The sequence below is a fragment of the Protopterus annectens genome, chromosome 2.part1 (genome assembly GCF_019279795.1).
Source record: "Protopterus annectens isolate FY-2018-M chromosome 2.part1, PAN1.0, whole genome shotgun sequence".
Classification (NCBI taxonomy): domain Eukaryota; kingdom Metazoa; phylum Chordata; order Ceratodontiformes; family Protopteridae; genus Protopterus; species Protopterus annectens.
In genome coordinates, this window is record NC_056729.1 from 334,720,774 (window position 1) to 334,744,323 (window position 23,550).

The 23,550-nt window shown below is 42.1% G+C and overlaps 1 protein-coding gene across 1 annotated transcript in view; it reads left to right on the plus strand.

Annotated features, from left to right (window-relative positions):
* ANAPC4 (anaphase promoting complex subunit 4) overlaps positions 1-23,550 on the plus strand; it is a 1,069,940-nt gene that overhangs the window by 73,014 nt on the left and 973,376 nt on the right. Inside the window, exon 4 of the mRNA XM_044062163.1 lies at positions 18,297-18,371. Coding sequence (XP_043918098.1) covers positions 18,297-18,371 — 75 coding nt within the window. The remainder of the gene's footprint in view (positions 1-18,296; positions 18,372-23,550) is intronic.

Below are 23,550 nucleotides of genomic sequence, written 5' to 3' on the forward strand. Positions count from 1 at the left end.
GACTTGTTCTCAGTGTGACTTACTTCAGTGTATGGCCTGTCTGTAAACAGGCTTAAACTGAGGGCCAGATTAAAAAAATGCTTTGAGTGTAACTGGTTTCTTATACAGAGAGCAAGTCTTTTGGAATGGGGCCCATTGTCTGGTGTGACATTTTATGACTTTATTGGCCACTAGGATCTTGATTCTGACTTGGTAGAGGGAAGGGTGTGGTCATCATGATATAAAAGGCCTCCTAGCACTGTATAAGAGGGGTGCTGAAAGATGGGGTGCACTTAGGATAAACTGCCAAGGCATTTGGAGCCTGGGATGGAGGCATAGTGCTCCCTTTTATTTCAAAACCCATCATGCCTTATAACAGGTCTGAAAAGAAGAGTAAAGATCCTATTATCCTATGTAAACCCCTTCGTTGTACAATAGGTTGCCAACTGGCTCACAAACTGGACACGCATTATCAAAGGGGGTGACTCCACATCAACCAGCAGACCTGCTACTGGTGGGGTGCCACAGGGGTCAGTGCTGGGCCCCCACTGTTTGGTATGTATTTGTCAGAAGTTCAAGTCAAAACTAAGGGGTTGTGGTTGACCAAGTTTGCAGACGACTGCACGCTAGGTGCAATCACTAAATCTCCAAATGATGTCCGTATACTCTAGGAGGGTATCATGCAGACCAGCAGCTGGTGTATTAGTCATGGTCTCAAGCTGAATGCAAAGAAATGCATCGTCATTCCCTTTGGCACAAACAATGTCCCTTCACACTATCAAATCAACAACAATACCCTAAGTATCCACAAAGTGGTAAGGGATCTTGGGATCACAAGTTTACTGCAACCTTAACTTCGATTGCAGTGTGTCTACTGTAGTAAGGAAGGCCTTCTACATATCACATTTGATTAGTAAAGGCATCCCCTTGAGCGCAAAAGATGTTATAACCCCTCTATACTTGGCACTAACCCAGCCCTAATTGAGATTAACGCCCCGCTTGGCATGTACCGTACAAAGCAACTGGGGAGACCTCAAAGGTTTCTAACAAAGAAGTTCAAGGGGCTGCAGCATATGCCTTACACAGATGGACTAAAGTCCCTGTCACTATACTCCAGATTGTGTAGACTTCTTGGGGGAGACTTATGCCTGGCCTACAGAGCAATCCAATACACAAACCTAATAAACTTGCTGCACCGTAAATCAAACAGGACTAGGGCTGCCCATTCCAGGGATCTAAATATGGCCTGCGACTTATAGGACATGCTGTAGGGACAGATTTGTCTCCCAGTTACTGCCGCGTCTTTGGAACAGGCTACCAATTCATGTGAAACAGAGCACCTCTACGACACTGTTCAAGAGGAACCTGGATGAGTGGATGGGGCATTGTAAATTCTTACTGGAAATAGCACCCACAACCCTCCTGGATATGGTCAGTCACCACCAAACACAGTTATGGGTATTGACTAGCTTTTTCATAGTATTGTATTGGAATGAAATGGCTAGGCTTAAAATGACCTCCGGGCTAATAGCCTAGTGATTCCCCTATGGTCCTATTTTCTGTACCACAGTAACAATTAGTTTACATGAAGACCTATCGCTAAGTCACCCTGAAGCTTCTTAATGAAAACAGTCTTAATAGTGTAAATTGTGCATACCTTTTGTACAGTAAGCAGTAAGAAAATCATGTACAAACTTTATTTATTAATGTTGTATAAACAGTTACCAGTATACTACACTTAAGACAACAAAAAGAAAAACAGTAGTTATAGGGGACTACTTTGTTTTTATGTTATTCCAAGATGTCTTCTTGCCAAGGTGAGGTTTAAACTGTTACATTCTAAATAAACTCAAAATTTGGAGCACAGTATATTTAAGCCTCACCATACAGAGCAGTAGTCAACTGTTCTAAAATTAAATTTAAGGTTATTGGCAAGTAGCATACTTTACCTTGATGCTGGAAAGTCAAAAGACTTTGGTTTGTATTTCCACTACAGGCACTTTAATTAATTTTCTATTGGCACTACAGTACAGCAAATGGGGTACTGCACCTTATTGTGCCACCCTTCTGATGAGACATTAAACCGAGGTCCCTTGTACCTGATTTGGTGTTAGCTCAGGAGGATGTAAAAACATCCTGTGACCATGTGAGGTAGTGCCACCTATGCCAGGAGGAGTAGGGCAGTGGATGGTGTAACATATGCCAGCATAGCTAGCTGACATTTTGTAAATAATTATATGTCATTTGTATATCAAATGATTTGTACAGGTGCTTGTGTTGAAAATGTATTTGTAAAGTTCTTCTGTTAAAAAAAAAATGTTCCAACTGTGGCTCCTGTTGAACAGAAAAGAAATACACCTGTATGTCAGACTGCATTGTAACTGTTGAAATGAATGTATTGTAACAGAAGATACTGTAAGAGAAGAGGTTAATCTCAGTACAGCTAACTTTTAAAAGCAGTCTAAAATTAAATTACCTGGCTTAGACCATAAAGATTGTATCTTACAGTTCTGACTGCAGCCAGGGTCAAAATGGCTGTGAGAAGCCTAGCATAGTAGCTTTGTATGAAGAGTGGAAGTGTTAAAATTGTTTTACACTTTCCAGATGTTGAAACACATCTTGGCAAAGCTCTGTGTGTATGTGTATTGTGAGACATATGTGCAAGAACCTGGCTCAAGTTTCTAGTAAAGGGGTAGTATGGGAACCAGAGTCAAGTGACCAGATGTGATGTCATTCTATAGGTAGCACTGAAATTATTTTAGATATTAGTGAGAGATGTGATAGTGACACTCAGCACTCTGTTTTGAAACTGACAAGATCACTCACCCACTTCATCTTGCCTTGCTGTAGTAAGTAACGTAATTAACTAGAGAACAGTACTTCTTTAATAGGTTCATAGGTAGGTACTAGGCTATCTGCCCGAGGGCATTTATAAGCCTAGCCAGTGTGTGTCGGCTTTCGCTGCCCCATTGATTAATTAACTGAGCCTCTGTCAAGCAGAGTCAATGAAGTGATCCCAGGGGTGTATACCCATCCACTCGTCAAGGTTTCTCTTGAAGAGTGTTAGTGAGGGGCTCTGCCTAATGCAGATAGGAGTTTTGTTCCAAAGCATGGGGAGTCTCTGTGACAGGAATCTATCCCTCCAGCATGTTCTATTTATTGTTGTGGCGAGGTTTAGCTCACTAGAGCGCGTGGCTCGCAGTGACTTGGATTTCTTTAGGTGGAGCATGTCCATCAATTCTGAGTTGGACATGGCTTTGTAAGTCAGGCAGAGATCACCTCTGAGTAAGCAATATGCCACTGAGTACAGCCGGAGTTTTTTCAGTCGGTCTGCATAGGACATATGTTTGAGGCCAGTAATTCTCTTGGTGAGGTACTTTTGTGGTCTTTCCAGCTGTTGGAAGTGTCTTGTGAGGTACATCCCAAATGGGGCATTGTACTCTGATGGGTCTGATGAGTGACGAGTAGAGGGGCACTATAACCTCTTTATTTCTAGATGCAAACCCTTTAGATGGGCCACATAGAAGGATTTCCTATCTACCTGGGTCCCCAGATCTCTTATTACCTCTTCTGTATTAAGGGGACTGCCACATATGTGGTAATTCGTGGGTGTTTTGTTTTTCCCAAATGCGATGACTATGCATTTTTTGGCATTTAGCTTGAGGCCATGACTTGACACCAGGTGTCCGTCTCAGTAAGGCCTTTTTGGAGGATGTCCGTGTCAGCCGGAGAGTCAATTATGGCTCCCAGTTTGCAGTCATTGGCAAACTTGGTTAGCCATAGTCCTCCTGTGTTTGCCTGTACTTCTGAGAAGTATATGCCGAACAGTAGGAGTCCCAGGACCGAGCCTTTGCAGGACACCACTTGTGACTGGTTTAGAGTCGGACCTGGAGCCTGCTATTCTTACCGCGTGAGTTCTGTCTGTAAGCCAGTTGGCAACCCATCTTGTGATGTAGGGGTTTATGTTCAGGCTGGTGAGTTTTTCTGTAATACCTGACTGAGGAATGGTGTCGAACTAATCAGTCAGTAAAATATAGTGAGATTAGTTAGGTATTGTTTTTCTGTGTCTGTGTGAATCTATACATCTGTGTTATTTTTAATATTTCCTGTGTTTGAAACTCTGGTGTTTATTGCAAGTTAGATATTCAGTATTTTTGTGTTATTTTATTTTTTATTATAGGTTCATAGGTTGGTACTAGGCTATCGGTCCTAGGGCCTATACAAGCCTAGCCATAACAATTTCCTGTATATTTCTTCCCACAATATTTACTTCCCTGGACCCCTGTCTAGCAGGGTGACTGACATGATCCCCGGGGTGAATTTCCTATCTCCCATCCAGTTGTATAGGTTTAAAAACCCTTATTAAATATATTTAAACTTTTCATTGTGGCTGGTCATTTTAGAGAATATTTTAACCTTTGAGAGTACTTATATTTATTTGGTGACATTGTGGCCGCTCCTGAAAGTCTTGCTCTTTGGTCATTACCGTTGGTATTACCATTAATTTCACTCAGTATAATTAGATACTCTGTTAAGAGCCTTAGAGTAGCTGTCTGGTGGCAGTGGAACTACCTTATAGCCTGGGCATAGCTGATAAATCTGTGCCAGCTTTACCCAGGAGTGTGTGTGTGTGTGTGTGTGTGTGTGTGTGTGTGTGTGTGTGTGTGTGTGTGTGTGTGTGTGTGTGTGTGTGTGTGTGTGTGTAACTCAAATCTCACAGTGTGGTTGTCAGCTACTTGGAACAGAAACACAAAGCACTGGTTTCTGCAGAGAGAAAGGTGGAGTCTTATTTGGGGTCTGGAGAAGAAATCCCAGCCCCAGGACTGAGTGTACTTCCTGTGTGCTTAAGGGAAATTGTGCTTAGTGCAGTGAGCTGCATCGAAAATACTGTATGTATCTCTTTTTCTTCCAAGTGAATGCCCCTCACCAGTGTCAGTGGTGAGGATTGAGGCTCCTTGATTACTGGCCCAGAGGAGGGACGTCACAGATCCCCCAACACTTATCAAAAGAGAAGGCGGATTTTCCCTTGTGCCATGGCCTAGTCAGTATGAGTACCACCTTGGGTGTCCCCTGAAAAGAGGCCCCTAGCCTCCGGGTCTAACCTATTTGACAAACAGATAGATAAAATAGTGTCTTCTGATTTAATTTCTTTCTTTCTAGCAAATGCTTCATAACTTCAGTTGTCAATACTTCATGTTAGAACTCAGTCTATACACACTGAGCAGAGTGGATGAGAGGTGTTGACTCCAACTCTTAGCTGAGATATATAAGTATCCTGTTTTTTTTCGATTATTTATACAGTTTATTGTTTCTAGCAATTTATATATAGCACTTTTATTGTAATCTGCACGGGTAACTGATTTGTTTGCAGTTAAAAGCATTATGTATCTTTACAAATCTTTATCTGTTTAAAAACTTTCATTTTGTGGCTTTCTCTAGTGCTTTGTAGGCTAATAGCTCCCTCCCTGTTGGTGTCTTGTGTTATACTTGGTAGCTTTGCTGTTGCCCGCCCCTACTGTAAATCTGATCTGGGACACTCCTCCCAGTCTAGTGTCATTAGCTCATTCTACCTAATACAGAGAGAACATTTGATAAGGCCTTCTGTTTCTCCCTTTTTCCTTTCAAAAAAAAAAAAATTTTTTTTGCCCGAATTTCCTTATGTTCTGACTGTGCTTCTCAAACATTTTGGAAATATAGAGTATATTTTAGAGCATTTATTATAACTGTAATTGCCTTAATATTGCTACAACTCAAGTGCTGTAGGTTGTACTGCATCTGAAGTGTTTGTGTGTTTTAGCTGCTTTTCTGTATATATAGACTTCTCTGTATATGTAGACTAGCTACTTATTCTGCTGTATTACTGCCACTTAAATCGTTTTTCAGTTGTGCACTTGCCTTGCTTCATTTAAAAAGTTTTAAATTGCTAATTTTGTAGAGTTTAATTGCATTTACTGTTTAGGAGTACACACAAGTGTGTTAGCCTTTTCTGTGTTTATTTACTGTATTATTTTTTAGCCTATTTCAACAAAAAAATATATATATATACTATCTTGTTTGCTCGTTTCCCACCTTTTCTAGCCAGTCCATATCCCAGGCCTTGCTTGTCTCAGGACTTTATTTTCTGTGCACAGAGCTATCAGCTATCAGACCTTGCTGTGGCAGAGGGAAGTCCTACTGCCTACCAGTGGGACAGGTGAGCATTGTACTGCCTATCTAACGCTAGAGGAGTGGTTTCCAGCTCTGAAATTGTAATTTTATTAGCCTTTTTGGGCTGATTTCTATCCCTTTCAACTTTCTGGCTTAAAAACGAGTGTGTTTGCACATTTTTCGCATCGTGCAGCACTACGAGGCTACAGTTAAACAATTCCAGGTGCCAGAAAGTCTGCTCTTCAAATTTTCCCTTAAAACTAGCTGGTTTCTCAGTAGTAGCACTAAAATCTGAACCCCTGTGACTAGAACTTGATCTAGAACCTGCTGGAAAGCACTAGGAAGCATGAAACTGATGCAGGCACTCAGCTCTCCTTGTCAATAATGAGAAATTAATCATAGGCACTAAACAGCCTACAACTTCAAAGTACCTTGCAAAGGTAAGGGAAAAACAGCTCTTAAACCTTACAAAAAAGCACCTAAACAGGCATGTCCAAGGGTCAGCTTCTGGTGATTTCTCCTGTCCACCTGGTGAATCTGGGCATACTGGGGCAATGCGGCAACTGCCTCATGTACACAGACAATCCTCTCCTCCTACCACCCAACACTACAACCTGCGAGAGATGCACTTACGTAGCCAAACTGGAAGCAAAGCTCTCTCCAGTCAAGACTGTGCTAGACAGTCAAGAGGAGAAGGCTAACACCTGCATTTGACCTCTAGCAACTCATAGCCCTTCAAAACCCACACCAACTCCCACACATAGCAACACTAAACCCACATATGTAGAGGCCCTTAACATTAACCTGCCCAAGCAACAAGGACCTCCGAAGCCGAAATGCAAACAAACACCAGCCACAACCAAAGTGACACATAGTTCACAACATCAGTGTGCCACCCAACAACAGCCCCTAAGGCAAGACAATGTACCCAACACTTTAGTCATAGGTGACTCTATAGTCAGGCACACTGATGCGCCACTCACCAGGCTGAACAAGGAGAAAATTACTGTCAGCTGCCTGTCGGGTGCCAGGATCTGCCACATAACACATGCACTCAAGTCACTCCACAACAAGTACAAATACGACTCTGTCATTGTCCATGCTGGAGTAAATGACTTGAGACGTACCTCCCTGGACTACATGAAAAGAGACATGGAAGAGCTCTTGGATCATGTGGCCCAGGCAGGTATGACCCTAGCCCTGAGTAGCATCCTGCCTTCTCCCAGAATGATACCACAGTATAAGGACAAAATGATTGACTTCAACAATTGGCTAAGCTTCTGGTGTCATTCAAAGGAGATCCAGTATTTGTCTGCCTGGGAAGACATGATTGACAAACCACAATGCTTTGCCAGAGATGGTCTGCACCTGTCACCCCTGGGATTCAGGTTACTGGCTAAAGCTCTTGCCACCCCTATAGTGCTTTTTTTAGGCAAGGTTCAAAGGATAAAACCACCACCGTAACAGATACAAGCATGCAAAATCTGAAGGTAATGCTACTCAATGCTAGAAGTCTAAACCTCAAAATGCACTCCCTCGAGGCACTCCTAAAAATGGAGAACATCGATTATCTGTGCAGTGACTGAGACCTGGTTCAAGGCTCCAGAGAGCACCCCTGCAATACCAGGCTACAATTCTTACCACACTTTCCGGCCACAAAACCAAGACCGAAACACTAAAGATGGAGGAGTGTCCATATTCACCAAGGGTATTCACACCTCCAGGCTAGTTGCCCAACACAATGCATCTGAAATTCTCCAGGTGCAACTAACACTAGGTAAGACTGCAATCCAAATTGTAGCTTGCTACAGATCCCCCACCATACCCCAAGATTCTCACTACACCTTCCTAAACAAACTGGAAAATATTAAGATACAACCAAACACCCTAATACCAGGTGATTTCAACTACCCTGCCATTAATTGGGAAAACTACTCGGGTACCAACTCCTTTTCCCAACTGTTCTTGGAATTCATAAATTCCAACGCCCTGGATCAACTAATCCATTGTCCCACCAGGGGCTCCAATATCCTAGACCTGGTCATTACCAACATGGGAGATAGATGCTCCACACCAGTGGTCACCCCCTCATTGGTCAGGTCTGACCATAAACAAATCACCCTTGACATCCACATCCCACCCCCATCCCCCAGTAAGGAAACCTCCTTAAAAATCTTCTCCAAAGCCAACTTCATGCTACTGAAGTCAGAAGTGACAAATTTCACACACCCATGCAGACGGGATCTGGAAGTTCGACTGCAGAATCCTACACTAAGGCACTGTACGAGCACATCCACTTGTGCATGAACCGTGCCATCCCAAATAGAACCAAGATGCTCTTCTCCAAAAAAAGGAAGCCAATCTGGTGGTCCCCTGCTATAAACAAACTATACAACAGAAGGAAGAAACTGTTGCAGAAAACAGGAAAATTCCAGGATGCAAAAAGCTCCCTCACCAGCCTCAGTAAGAAGCTGAGATCCCTCATAAAATCCTCAAAAGCTAGTTACGAAAATAAAATTGCCAAAGATTCCAAAGACAACCACAAGGCATTCTATAGTTATGTCAAGAATCTAAATGGCAATGCTCAGATCTGCTCTGAGCTACAACAGAATGATATTAAATATACTGATCCCAAGGATATTGCCAATATCCTGGCAGATCGATTTAGTGCCAACTTCACTCCCCTCTCACCTCCTAAAGGGCCCATCTCAATACCAAAATATTGCCAAATTCTGATAATCACAGCCACACAGGTAGAAACAGCACTCTCCAAAGCTAAGAATACAGCATCCATGGGACCAGATGACGTCCCAGGCTGTGTACTACATGAACTACAAATGAACTGGCACCCCACCTAAGTGTCATGTTTAATCATAGCCTCACCTCAGGCTTCGTGCCCACTGAGTGGTGCACAGCTACAGTTATCCCGCTCCACAAGGGAGGATCTGCCTTGGATCCCGGGAACTACTGTCCCATCAGTCTGACAAGCCTGATCTGCAAGGGCATGGAACGCATTATCATGGAACTTATAAACAAAGACATTGGCAACCTTCAGACACTGGACCCCACCCAGTTTGGGTTTGTGAAGGGCCGATCTTGTCTCCTGAATCTGATTGACTTCTTTGAATCTGTCTCCAGAGCTGTGGATGAGGGTAAGGCAGTCCACACAGCCTATCTGGACCTCGCCAAGGCCTTCGACACCATCCCCCACTCTGGAATCATAGATAAACTTACTAAGCTAGGCGTAAATCCCTACGTCACTCAATAGGTTGCCAACTGGCTTACTGACGGAACCCAGACTGTAAAAGTAGCTGACTCCAAATCCAGCTCCAGACAAGTGACAAGTGGACTACCTCCGGGTTCAGTCCTGGGACCACTGTTGTTTGGAATCTACTTCTCTGAAGAACAGGCCAACACTAAGGGACTCTGGCTAACAAAGGTTGCAGATGACTGCAAACTGGGAGCCATTATTGAATCCCCAAATGATGTGGATATTCTACAAAAGGGCCTTACAGAAACAGATGCCTGGTGCCAGAGCCATGGGCTCAAGCTTAATGCCAAGAAATGTATAGTTATCCCCTTTGGGAAAAAACATGTACCCATGAACTACCACATAGGTGGCAGGACACCTGCCACTAAACATTGAAAGTGTGATGAGAGACTTAGGGACACAAGTGGACAGTGGTCTCACTTTTGATAACCACATTGCCACAACAGTCAGGAAATCCTTCTGCGTGGCACACCTCATCACTAAGGGCTTTTCATCCAGAAAAAAGAAGGTCATTGTCCCACTGTACTCATCCCTCATTAGACCCATTATAGAGTATAATGCCCCATTTGGTATGTACCTCACAAGACATCTGCAACAGCTGGAAAGGCCACAGAAATACCTCACTAGAAGAATCACAGGCCTAAAGCAGATGCCGTATGCTGATCGTCTAAAAAAAACTCCAGCTATACTCTGTGGCATATCGTCTACTCAGAGGTGATCTCTGCTTAACATACAAGGCCATGTCAAACCCTGAGCTGTTGGACATGCTCCACTTAAAGAAATCCCAATCCCTCAGGGCCACACGCTCCAGGGATCTAAACCTTATCATCACAATGAACAAAACATGCTGGAGGGATAGGTTCCTGACCCAGAGACTCCCCATACTCTGGAATAGACTGCCCATACATGTCAAGCAGAGCGCCTCATTGGCCCTCTTCAAAAGGAACCTTGATGATTGGATGGGAGATAGGAAATTCACCCTGGGGATCATGTCAGTTGCCCTGCTAGACAGGGGCCCAGAGAAGTAAATATTGTGGGAAAAAATTTCCAGGGAATTGTTATGGCTAGGCTTGTATAGGCCTTAGGGCCGATAGCCTAGTACCAACCTATGAACCTATAAGAACAATGAAAAAAACATGTATTGACTTTACTAATTCCAATATACGGCCTTTCTTTCTATAACATGAGAAAAAAATGTTTGTTGGAAACCACCTGATGTTATCTGTTATTTGAAAATATTCTTTCTACTCTGAGGTACAAGTTATTGTATTGTAAATAAATTCAGAATTATACTTACAGTTTTAACCCTCACTTTATATAGCAATGTTCAACTTTCTTATAACTAAATGAAAGACATGACAGAAATGATTTCTTGCTATAGCAAAAACTGATGGTACTAACAGTTCAAAATTACATAAGTTGTGATTTTCTAGATGTAATTTCTAATAATGTAAAGTTTAGGAGCTTGTTTATGGAACTAAATGTTATCCTTTGTAAGGCAGTTGTTAAATTTAACCCTTCACAGCAGTCCACTGACTAGTCTTTAAATAGACAGTGTTTTTGTAAACATATCCATGATATTACAGAGTGCACATTTCAAGTAGAAATTTCCAGTCTTCTCAGCCATGTTGCTTCAGGATGAAACAAAAAATATGTTCTGATCCTTCCTCCTATTACTGCCCTTTTTTTCCAACAGCAGCAACATCTCGCAGTTTCCCTCTCTACCCTTCTGCTCTACTTGTGGTTATGACAGTCTTAGCCTCCTGCTCTACCTGCGGTTGTGCCAGACTCAACCTTCTGTTCTACCTGCAGTCCTACTAGTTTCAGCCTTCTGCTCTACCTGCAGTCCTGCCAGTCTCACCCTTCTGCTCTACCTGTGGTTGTGCCAGACTCGACTATCTGCTCTCTCTGTAGTTGTGCCAGACTCAGCCGTATGCTCTACCTGTACTTGTGCCAGACTCCGTGATCATTCTTTATCTTATCAGTTGCTTCATCGAGACTCAAATCTCAAAACACCTTCAGGATAGGAAGAGTAGAACAGTTTAAATTTATGTTTTTTTCATTTGCATTCCTTTACTATACCCACAAAGCATAAACTATACTTCACTGTGATTCCAAACTAATCATGTTCTGCAAACACTGGCATCAAGAATTATTTCAGTGTCATTCTAGGCTTCCAGTAATTGAAGTATGAACCTGGCAAAGCTGAGCATTTTATAATTGATTTTACTAGAGCATTCATTATGAATACAGTCCTCTGCCATCTTACTATTAGATTATTCTCACCCTTACTTTCTATAACTCTGCACAGTAGTGAAGTTCACTTTCTAGCCTTGTGCACCATTGCAGCAAATGCTGGGCAAGTCTGTTCAGTCTGCACTATTGTCTCCAATATCATCACAAATTTTGCTCACTTGCTGCTTGACAGGTGCCATGACCACCCATTTTTGTGTGCAAACTCCACTTCATAGGTAGGTACTAGGACCTATATAAGCCTAGCCAAAAAGGTACCCTGGCTTTTGCCACCCAAGAAAATTATTTTCCTGTGACCCTGTCGAGCAGAGCCACAGAAGTGATCCCCGAGGTGAATTTCCTATCTCCCATCCAGTCATCCAAGATTTTTCTTGAAGAGTGCCAATGAGGAGCTTTGTTTGATATAGATAGGTAGTTTGTTCCAGAATATGGGAAATCTTTGGGACAGGAATCTATTCCCTCCAGCATGTTCTGTTTGTTGTGATGACAAGGCTTAGGTCCCTAGAGTGTGCAGCTCAGAGAGATTGGGATTTCTTTAAGTTGAGCATGTCCAGTAGCTCTGGGTTTGACATAGCTTTGTATGTTAGGCAGAGATCGCCTCTGAGTAGGTGATATGCAATGGAGTAAAGCTGGAGTTTTTTGAGACGGTCTGCATAGGGCATCTGTTTGAGGCTTGTAATCCTCTTTGTGAGGTATTTCTGCGGCCTTTCCAGTTGTTGTAGATGTCTTGTGAGGTACATATCAAAAGGGGTGCTGTATTCTATAATGGGTCTAATGAGTGACGAGTAGAGAGGAACAATGACCTCTTTTTTTTTTTTTTTTTTCCTGGATGGGAAATCTTTTATGATGGTGTGCCATGTAGAAGGATTTCCTGACTACTGTGGCAATGTGATTATCAAAGGAGAGACTACTGTCCACCTGTGTCCCAAGGTCTCTTATCACACTTTCGGTGTTAAATAGACTACTGCCTATGTGGTAGTTTATGGGTACAGAGTTTTTACCAAAAGGGATGACAATGCACTTTTTGGCATTGAGCTTGAGGCCATGGCTTTGACACCAGGCGTCTGTCTCAGTGAAGCCCTTTAGTAGGATGTCCACATCGTTAGGAGTTTCAATTATGGCTCCTAGTTTGCAGTCATCTGTGAACTTCGTTAGCCAAAGACCTTCTGTGTTAGCCTGTACTTCAGAGAAGTAGATACCAAACAGGAGATGACCCAGGACTGAACCCTGTGGTACTCCACTTGTCACTGGTCTGAAGTCAGATTTGTAGTCTGCTACTTTCACAGTGTGGGTTCTGTCAGTGAGCCAGTTGGCAACCCATCTTGTGACATAGGGATTTATACCTAGTTTAGTGAGTTTGTCAATAATTCCTGAGTGGGGCATGGTGTCGAAAGCCTTGGCAAGATCTAGATAGTCTGTGTGAACCACCTTGCCCTCATCTACGGCTTTGTTGACTGCTTCAAAGAAGTCTTATCAGGTTTAGGAGACATGATCTGCCTTTTACAAACCCGAACTGGGTGTGGTCCAGAGTTTGGAAATTACCAATGTCATTCTTTATAAGTTACATGATGATACGTTCCATAGCCTTGCAGACCAGGCTCATCAGGCTAATGGGGCCGTAGTTCCCGGGGTCTGTGGTGGCACCCCCTTTGTGGAGTGGGATAACCGTCGCTGTGCGCCATTCAGTGGGCACAAAGCCTGACGTAAGGCTATGATTGAACATTTGGTGGGGTGCCAGTTCGTTCTATAGTTAATGTAGAACACAGCCTGGGATGTTGTCAGGTCCCATGGATGCTGTGTTCTTGGCTTTGGAGAGTGTGGTTTTTACCTGTGCAGCCATGATTACAGGAACTTTGCATTCTTCCGATGTAGTGATGGGCCTTTTAGGGAGTGAGAGGGGGGTAAAGTTAGCACCGAACCTATTTGCCAGGATGTTGGCAATATCAGTTGGTTCTGTATATTTAGTGCCATTGCGCTGTAACTCAGAGCAGATCTGAGTGTTGTCATTGAGATTCTTGACATAGCTATAGAATGCTTTGTGGTTGTCTTTAGAATCAGTGGCGATTTTGTTTTTGTAACTAGCTTTGGAGGATTTTATGAGGGATCTCAACTTCTTACTGAGACTGCCCAAGGAGTTCCTCCAATCATAGGATTTTATTCTTTTTTGCAACAGTTTTTTTCTTCTGTTGTAGAGTTTGTTTATGTCAGGGGACCACCAGATTGGCTTCCTTTTTTTGGAAGATAGCATCTTGGTTAGGGATTGCACAATCTATGCAGTCGTGTAAGTGCTTAAAGTGCATTTGAGTAGGATTCAGCAGCCGTACCTCTATTATCTGTCTGCATGGGTGTCGTGAAGTTTGCCACTTCTGTCTTAAGAAGCATGAAGTTGGCTTTGGAGAAAATTTTTACGGTGGTTTCCCTAATGGGGGTGGGATATGGATGTCTAGGGTGATTTGCTTGTGGTCGGATCTGACCAACGAGAAATTGACCTCTGGTGTGGAACACCGGTTGCCCATACTGGTAATGACCAGGTCTAGTATATTGCTGCCCCTGGTGGGGGTGTGGATAAGTTGACCCAAGTCACTGGAATTTATGAATTCCAGAAAACATTGAGCAAAAGAGTTGGTACACGAGTAGTTTTCCCAGTTAATGGTGGGGTAGTTGAAATCGCCCATTATTAGGGTGTTAGGTTGTACCCTATTATTTTCCAGTGTATCAAGAAATGAGGAGTGGGAATCCTGGGGCATGGTGGGGGATTTGTAGCAAGCTAAAATTTTGATTGCGGTCTTCTGTTTATATAGACTTAAGACTGTACTGTCAGATGTTACAGCTCCTTTCACATGGCTTTCAGACTATTTCTGACCTTTGCCACATTCATTCACAGTACTTTTCTGCACTTCTGCATTCACTGGTCATCAAACATCATGGCCACTACTCTGCAGCTCCTGAATGGTTTCTTCTTCATAATACCCTGATTCCACTATACTCCATGAGCCATACGTAGTCATATATCTGTAGCATATATTTATGTATTTATTTACTGGCATTTGATTACTGGGAAAGTCGACTGGGTAGAAGCCCATTTTCAGCAGGGGCTGTGGCAGAAAAGCTCCATATACAGCCATCAGCCAATAGATGATGGCTTCATACTATTGTAAGTCATAAACCATATCAAATAAGTAACTTTTATTGTTATCTCTACCTGTTTTAACTTTGTCTAAATGGAGCAAATCCAGAAGACAACCAGCTAAAACCAGCACTGTTATGGCCTGTTGCATATGCAACTCTTGGTGTACCCATGGTATTGTCTGCATTTTTACACCATGGCCATGAAAGCTTATTTCCTTTTGAGAAGTCTGAAAAGCAGAATAAAACACAGTATTCAGTTATACAAGTTTTAAAGAAGAGTTTCAGATGGAAGAAATTGTAGGGTATGAACATTTTTGGTTATTGTGTCCTAATTCAGCAGTATGCACATGAAGTTTCTTCACTTTCTAAACTTGTGCTTCATTGCAGCAAATGCTGGGCAAGTCTGTTCAGTCTGCATTCTGTCTCCAATATCATCTCAAATTTTGCTCACTTGCTGCTTGACAGGTGCCATGACCACCCAGGTCATCAGGCTTTAACAAATTTTTCACAAATTATTATCGTTCCACACAGAGTACAAGATAACCCTGCGGATTTCAAATGACTCTGTATGTGAGCAGAATCTGTTTTCATCTGCCTATAAAGAGGTCTTCAGGAGTTGTAATGTTATGAAACATGAACACTTTTACATTTTTAAGCCGCTAACAGTAATAAGATGTCTAGGCTGTTTTAATAACATTTACCTTCATCATCCTCCATGGAAGAACTTCCATATCTGCTGTTCTTCTGTCATATTTGGCAGATGTGGACCTGTCTTCCAAAAACAAACCACCTAGTATATTAATTCAGGTAACACTGTTATTTACTTAGTTGGTTAGCTATTTTCTTGTCTGTCAAATGAATCCTCATGATTTGAAGAGACTGTAAAAACAGCAGGCAGAAATAAAATTTCCAGTTTCCTTAAGCAATGAGGCCACAGCTCAGGTACTGGTTCAAGGTGCCAGTAGAAAATCCATAGCAAAGAAGGATACACCTGTCGTCGGTATGTTTTAGATGCCAGACTGCCTGTGATTAGCCTTGGAAGTTTGGGAATTTGTGTTCATATCAAGTAAAGAAAATGTAGGTATGTGAATGTATGCTTGTGCATTTAGAAATGCATGTTATCTGATACTGTGGTCCCCGCTCTTTGAAAACTAAACTGTAGTTCAGAAAGGAAAGACAGTGCATTTTTTGTGGTCTAAAAATCGGCCTAGGAGTTAGGGTCCCATGGCTTGTCCTATCCGGTTTACCTTTGAAAGGTTGAAAATCATATCGTCGATTGGCCCGTTGCGTGAGCCGAAACAACGAATTCTGTATGTCGAACGTCACGGAAGTTCGAAACTCATCAAATCGAACAGCAGATTCACTGAGTTTCGAACTCCAATGTCGAACACACAATGTAATGCAGGGGGGAAGCCCCCCTGCCCCCCACCCCCCCCCACTTTAATATTCTATCTCCGAGATTGCACTGCAGTGGGGAAAGGGTCCATTTCACAATCCTCACTATATTACAATCCACACCCAAAATGCCGAATCTGCAGTGAGCGAATGTCACAGTGCATTTTTTGTGGTCTAAAAGATCGGCCTAGGTGTTAGGGTCCCATGGCTTGTCCTATCTGGTTTACCTTTGAAAGGTTGAAAATCATGTTGTCAATCGGCCCATTGCGTGAACCGAAATGACGAATTCTGTATGTCGAACGTCACTGAAGTTCGAAACTCATTGCTCATTCGATGCATTTTTTTTCAGCTATACGGAAAATGGAAAACATCCTTTCGAACAATCCACTTTCACACATGTGCAGTATGCACATATAAAGGTAAACTGTCCTATCCTCGCCCCAGCAGCAGTCTTGCAAGTGTCACTGTAGCTACTTTGGAAGGTGCATATTCTCTTCCGCACATACTGTAGGCAACCTATCAACAAAGTGGAAGTATTACAAGTTAGATTCATTATTAAAGGTGTGAGGTGATTTTTGTCATAATGAACATCCAAGAAATGCTAGCTGGAATCTCCTTCCAACTTCTGGACACCAAAGATTGATATGCTGACCAATCAGGCACTGTGAAGAAAAGAACACTGAGTGATTAAAGTACAGTAGTGTGTGAGCCTGAGGCATTCCTTCCCTGCATCGTATACACACCATCCTACTTATCTACTGTTTATGTATCTATGTGTTATGATATTAATTCTGGTGCTGTGCTTGTGGATTGACTTCTGGCTTGGAAAGGTCCTTTTTACAGAATATAGACCTGTTATGTCTGTATTCAGCCACTATGATAATGCACAAGATAAACGTTTGGAAGGAAAATGTGATTGCAGGAAAACAGTCTGGCATTTGAGTTGTAGGAGTGGTAACTGAGACTTTTGCTGTAATGTTTCTCTCAGTGTTTGGCTCCTATGACAGTATGAGGGTTCATGCTTTTGCCTGATACAAGTTCTAGTAGCAAGGGAAGCAGTATGAGTGAAAGCGGATAACATATACATACAAAATCTAGAGCACTTGATAATAATTTTCAGTCTTATTCACAAACACTGGCTAATCTACAATGTATGTACTGCACCTGTGTACTATGTATGTATTCTACCTATGTTCCAAATTTCAGCTGTACACCACAAATCTATTTAATTACCTTTATTTTTAAAATTAATATTTTTTTGTTTGTTCTCTCCACTGTAACTGTTTATGTGCCGCATACCACTGTAAAAACATGTCTCTTGTAATTTGTGTGTATACTGATCATGTCTAAATAACTAAATGTGTCTGTAATTTTTCTTCGTGGAGCTTTTCTCCCCGGGCCTCTGCTGAAAAAGGGCCTTTTTGGCTCAGTCAGACACCCCCGATTAACAAATGTAAAATAAAAATAAATAAATGTCTGTAGAATTTAAACTGCATGTCTTGATCTGTGTTCATGGCCATTCAGCTTGACTGGGTCTTTTAGTGGAGCCTGGCATTGTGCAAAAAAAGGTTGTTTTCATTCATACATTATTCTTTATTTTATTTAATTTACCAGAGAACAACAACTTCTTTAAATATCATTGTGCCTGGGCAAGTGCAAAGATTGACTTAGAATAAATATTGAAGTCTTTGAATTTTTTTTTCGGGGTATGTAATGATATTCTTTCTTTTGCTGATATGGGAGTGTACTATTTTTCTGACTTCCAGTTGTGGTGGTTCTAGCCCTATGTGTTTGCATTGTGCTTGCATATGTTATGTATATAGACAGTCACAGCTCTTAAGCTGCATCTTGCTATTCCACATGGATATTTTGAGCCAGTAGGCTACCCAAAGGGGAGAGTTATACTGTCATCTAGACAGGCACTCTTGCGATGGGGATAATTTGTTCATCTACTGTTACGAGTACCTCTCAGTTTTACTCTCTCTGTTTAGCTGAAGGTCATCCAGATGTTTATTCTCACAGTCCTGTAGTAGAGTCGAGCATAAAATAAACTACTCATCTTGTATAAATGTGACACAGTGATAAGTCTGTAATGTGGGGTTTTATTTTTTTTTTTTTGCAGTTCTTTTACACCTTTTTCAAGCTCAGAAGGCGAGACAGAGTTACTTCTGCCAAAGTTGCCTATGCTACCCAAAAAGTAAGTAGTGTTGTATGTATGGAGCTTCTTGTAGTACCTTGTTGATGGTGACAGTAAATTGAAATTTTTTAATTTATTGCAGTTTTTAGTAATTGTATTTATCTTCAGCAGTTAACACTACAGTTAATGTATACCACTGTGATGTACTTTAGTTGACAGTCTTCTTTTCTTTGGGAAAAAAAAAAAGACAATAAATGTGAAAATTTACAGTGGCCAGTTCCAAAAAAAAAAAACATGATGGTTCCAGTGTGTATAACTTCAAACAAATAATGCAGCTGGCACGGACATTAGAGATTAAAATATTTTTGTGTAAAACTTCATAAGCAACCCAGGAAGTATTCACAATCACTTGTGAAGGGTAACCAAGAAGGTATTTCATTTCCTTTAAAATGAAAATCACTAAATGATAGAGCACTTACAATTATAGAGAAAAAACAGCAAATGAAAGCAGGTGATGATGGCAAAAGCAATTGGGAGGTGGGAGAACTTGAAGGCACTCTTTGGGAAGCTAATTTACATGAAGACATGAGCTTCTGAATCATTTTATAAACGGAACTCAAGTTCTTTAGTGTGTAGGGGAAAAGCAGGGTAGCTATAAGCAAAGCCAGCAATATTTACAGAGACTGATGTATATGGTGTATCGCCAGCTTAATTAATAACTGTAGTCCTTTGTAGCATGATGTTATATTGTGTCTTAGCTATCCATATCCTCCTAGTGTCTGCCTTACATATGAGAGCACTGGGAGACTTCCATCTTCTTATCATCTTGAGAGCACCGGGAGACTTCCATCTTCTTATCATCTTGAGGTGCAAATGCCATTCAGACAGCCCAAGTCATAACATCATCTAGGCCTTTAAACCTTTTTGGGATACAAAATTAATGAAGCTAAAACAAAAGCAGTAGCAGTAAACTATGTACCATCATACAAATTGGCTCAGCAATATCCATATTTATGGGGACATGAAATTGAGTAGTTAGGAATATGGATTAAAAATGATACTGGTGTGGCAGCTGAAGATATGTGGGAAGAGACAAAACAAAAGATAATACAAAAATGAGAAAATGGAAGCTCTGTTACATGGATATCAGTAGTAAGATACAAGCAGTTAACATGTTTTTAGTCCCTTTAGTCTTATATACTCGTCAGGCATATTTTTATCAACCAGAGGAGAAGTTGTAGATAGCAATTAATAAAGAGCTGAAGGATTTTATTTGGGAGGGGAATACAGCAAGAGTCAAGTGGGGTAAGTTATTCTTCCATTAGAATGGGGGAATTGACATTTCCCAAGTTGAAGGGATATTTCAGAGCAACACAGTTAAGGCTCCTATACATAGCACAAACAGAAAACTATAATTCAAAGTGGAAAGAGATGTTGATGAAACGGGAGGGGGGGGGGGCTCAAGTAACAGGGACAGACTGGGATTTTGGATGCTGGCCTTTAAGGAGAACAGTAATAATCATATAAAATATTATGAAGTAGCAGAAAGTCTTCTAAGAACTAAACCAACACAGAAATGGAGAAAGGAGATTATGTCAATGGGGATGACTGCAATTAGGGATATAGACAATAGGTAAGAGGGAGAGAGAAAATATTGGAGAAAAAAGGAACCAAGGTATTGTGAGCAGATAACTAGTGAGGGAAAGGTAATAGAATGGGAAGATGCCAAGAACTTAAATGGACTGCAGGCTAGAGGATTGCCTTCCATGGCAAGGATCGATATCAGAGTATAGGCAAAGAGAAAGAAATAGGGGGGTCCTAAACAAAAGACCAACACTGGTAGAGTTTATAGTAGAATCTAAAACAGAAGTTGCCTTTAAGAAAGGAATAATTAGTAGAACATATAAAATATTGCATGACAACTATAATCAAACAGAGGAGATTAGAAAGATTGGGAAGGGAGAATAGATAAGCAATTTACAATGAAACAATGGGGGGATACATATATGTCTCCCAAATATGCAACAAAATCTAGAAGATTTGCGATCTTTGCCTGGAAGTGATTACATATGTATTTTTCTACCTCAAGCAGACTTCAAAGAATTTTTCTTAGGTAAACAACAAATATTGGAGGTGTGATCGGGCAGAAAGAGGCAATTGGGAACACATTTCCTGGGAGTGTAATGAGTTGGCTGACTTTATAGATTCCTGCAGACTGCTCTGTCAGAGATGCTAGGCGAGCAAATTGGAGCAACTAGGGAAATTATTTTTTGAGTTGTAATACAGAATTGCAATTGCCTAGACATAGTAAGGCCTTGCTGAGTCTAATTATGATGGCTGCCAAAAAAACAATTACTATAAAATGGAAATCATGCAGAGACATCCAAAATGCACACACAGCAGACAACACACAGTGTCTTTCAAACACAGCCCATAAGGCATAACAATAAACCAAACATACTAGTCATTGGTGACTCAATTGTGAGACACACCAATGTCCCCCTCACCAGGCTCGACAAGGAGAAGGTCACAGTTAGTTGTCTGTCAGGTGCCAGAATCCACCACATCACACAGACACTTAAGTCTCTCCACAACAGATACAAGTATGATTCTGTAATTGTCCATGTTGGTGTGAATGACTTGATGTACCTCCCTGGACTATATGAAGAGAGAGATGTGATTGAGCTCTTAGAGTGTGTGTCCCAGGCAGGTATGACCCTAGCCCTAAGCAGCATCCTACCTTCACCAAGAATTATACCACAATAGCAACAAAAAACAATTGACTTCAACAATTGACTTGGTTTCTGGTGTCATTCCAAGGTTATCCAGTGTCTGTCTGCCCAGAGATGGCCTTCACCTGTCACCTCGGCAATTCCAGATTCTGGGCAAGGCTCTTGCCTCCACCATTGTCCCCTTTTTAGGCAGTGTCCCAAAGATAAATCTTCCAACTTAAAATATCTCTCAGAAATCAAATTGAAGGTCATGCTGCTTAACGCTAGGAGCCTTAACCTGAAATTGCATTCACTGGAGGCTCTCCTTGCACTGGAAGATCCCGATATCTGTGCAGTCATGGAAACTTGGTTCAAGGCTGCGGAGAGCACCCCTGCCTTACCAGGCTATACCTCATTCCACACATTCCAACCACAAAATGAGATCAGGAAGACTAAGGGTGGTGGAGTCTCTATCTTCATTAAAGACAACCACACCTCCAGACTAATTTGCCAGCATGATGCACTAGAACTACTCCAGGTGCAACTGACAGTTGGCAATGCGCCCATCCAAGTTATAGCTAGCTGTAGACCCCACCTCCATGACTCAGGACACCCACTCATCCTTCCTGGGCTTATTGCCTCTATCAAGGTACCACCTAACACCCTGATCCTTGGTGACTTCAACTATCCCACCATGGACTGGGTGAACTCTTCCTGCACTAATGCACTCACCCAACTATTCCTTGACTTAATCAGTTCTAAAGCACTAGACCAGATTGTCTCATCCCCCACAAAGGGAGATAACATTCTGGACTTGTTCTCACCAACATGGGCGACCGCTGCACCACTCACTTTCTTCCCTGGTGAGATCAGATCATCAGTCTCTCATTTGAAGTTTCTATCCCACCCAACCCCCCCCCCCCCCCACAGCTGTAACCAGGCTGAAAAAACTCTCAGTAGCTGACTACAACCTCCTAAAGGAGAGTATCAGTAGCTTCACACCACCGCCCACCTCAGAGAATGCAGACAACTATGCTGAACAGTACACCAATGCAGTGTACAAGCACCTGTATAACTGCATGGGCACAGCTATACCCAATCGAACTAAAGCCTGCTCCAAAGGAAACACAAACCTGCTTGGTGAACATCCTCTATCAACAGGCTTTACAACAAAAGGACAAAACTGTTGTCCAAGGGTAAAAAGGAACAAATTCCAAACTGGAAAAACTCCCTCCTTAGCCTCAACAAGCAAATTAGATCACTAGTGAAAACCTCCAAAGCCAATTATGAATCAAACCTGGCTTCCAAAACAAAGGGAAACCACAAAGCCTTCTTCAGTGATATCAGGAACCTCCATGGCAAAGCCCAGGTTTGTTCCGAATTAGTACTTAACGGTACCACACACTGATCCTGTTGACTTGGCCAACCTGTTAGCAGATAGGTTCAGTGCAAACTTCACCCCCTGTCCCCTCCAAAGGCCTATTCAACATCCTCGATACTTATCCCGCACCTCACATTTTCATAGATCAAATGATAAAGGCCCTATCCAAGTCAAAGAACATAGCTTGCATGGGACCTGATAGTGTCCCAGACTATGTTATGCATCATCTCCAGCAAGAACTAGCTTTGCCATCAAGCACCCTGTTCAGCCACAGCCTAAGTACAGGCTTTATTCCAGCAGAGTGAAGAACTGCCATTGTCATCCCTTTGCACAAAGGTGGTGCCACTACTGACCCTGGAAACTATCACCCCGTTAGCTTGACAAGTCTAATCTGTAAAGCCATGGAGCGTATTATTATACATCTCATAAACAAATACATAGGCAATCTCCAAGCACTTGACCCCACCCATTTCGGATTAGTCAAGGGCAATTCTTGTCTGTTGAGCCTGGTTGACTTTGAGACTGTTACCAAGGCTCTGGATGAGGGAAAGTCAGTACATGCAGCATACCTTGACTTGGCCAAAGCCTTTGACACAATCCCCCACTCGGGCATCATCAAAAAGCTAACACAACTTGGCATAAATCCCTATTTCATCAGATGGGTGGCCAACTGGCTCACCGATAGGACCCACAAGGTCAAAATACATGCCTCCACCTCTGACAGCAGACCTGTCACTAGTGGTGTTCCCCAGGGATCTGTCCTGGGACCCCTTCTGTTTGGCATCTACTTCTCAGAGGTCCAGGCAAAGACAAAAGGTATGTGGCTGACCAAGTTTGCGAACAACTAAGATGGGTGCTGTCATTGACTTCCCAAGTGATGTTTACATACTGCAAGAGGTGACTGGCGCCAAAGTCATGGTCTTAAGTTAAACACAAAAATATGTATTGTCATACCATTCGGAAAAACATAGCCCCTACTGATTACCACATCAACAACAACACCCTAAGCGCACAACCTGTGGTGAGAGACCTAGGTGTACAGGTTGACAACAATCTCACATTCGCCCATCATGTAGCAGCAGTGGTTAGAAAAGCCTTTTACTTGGTTCATCTCATAATTAAAGGGATTGCATCCAGGAAAAAGGAG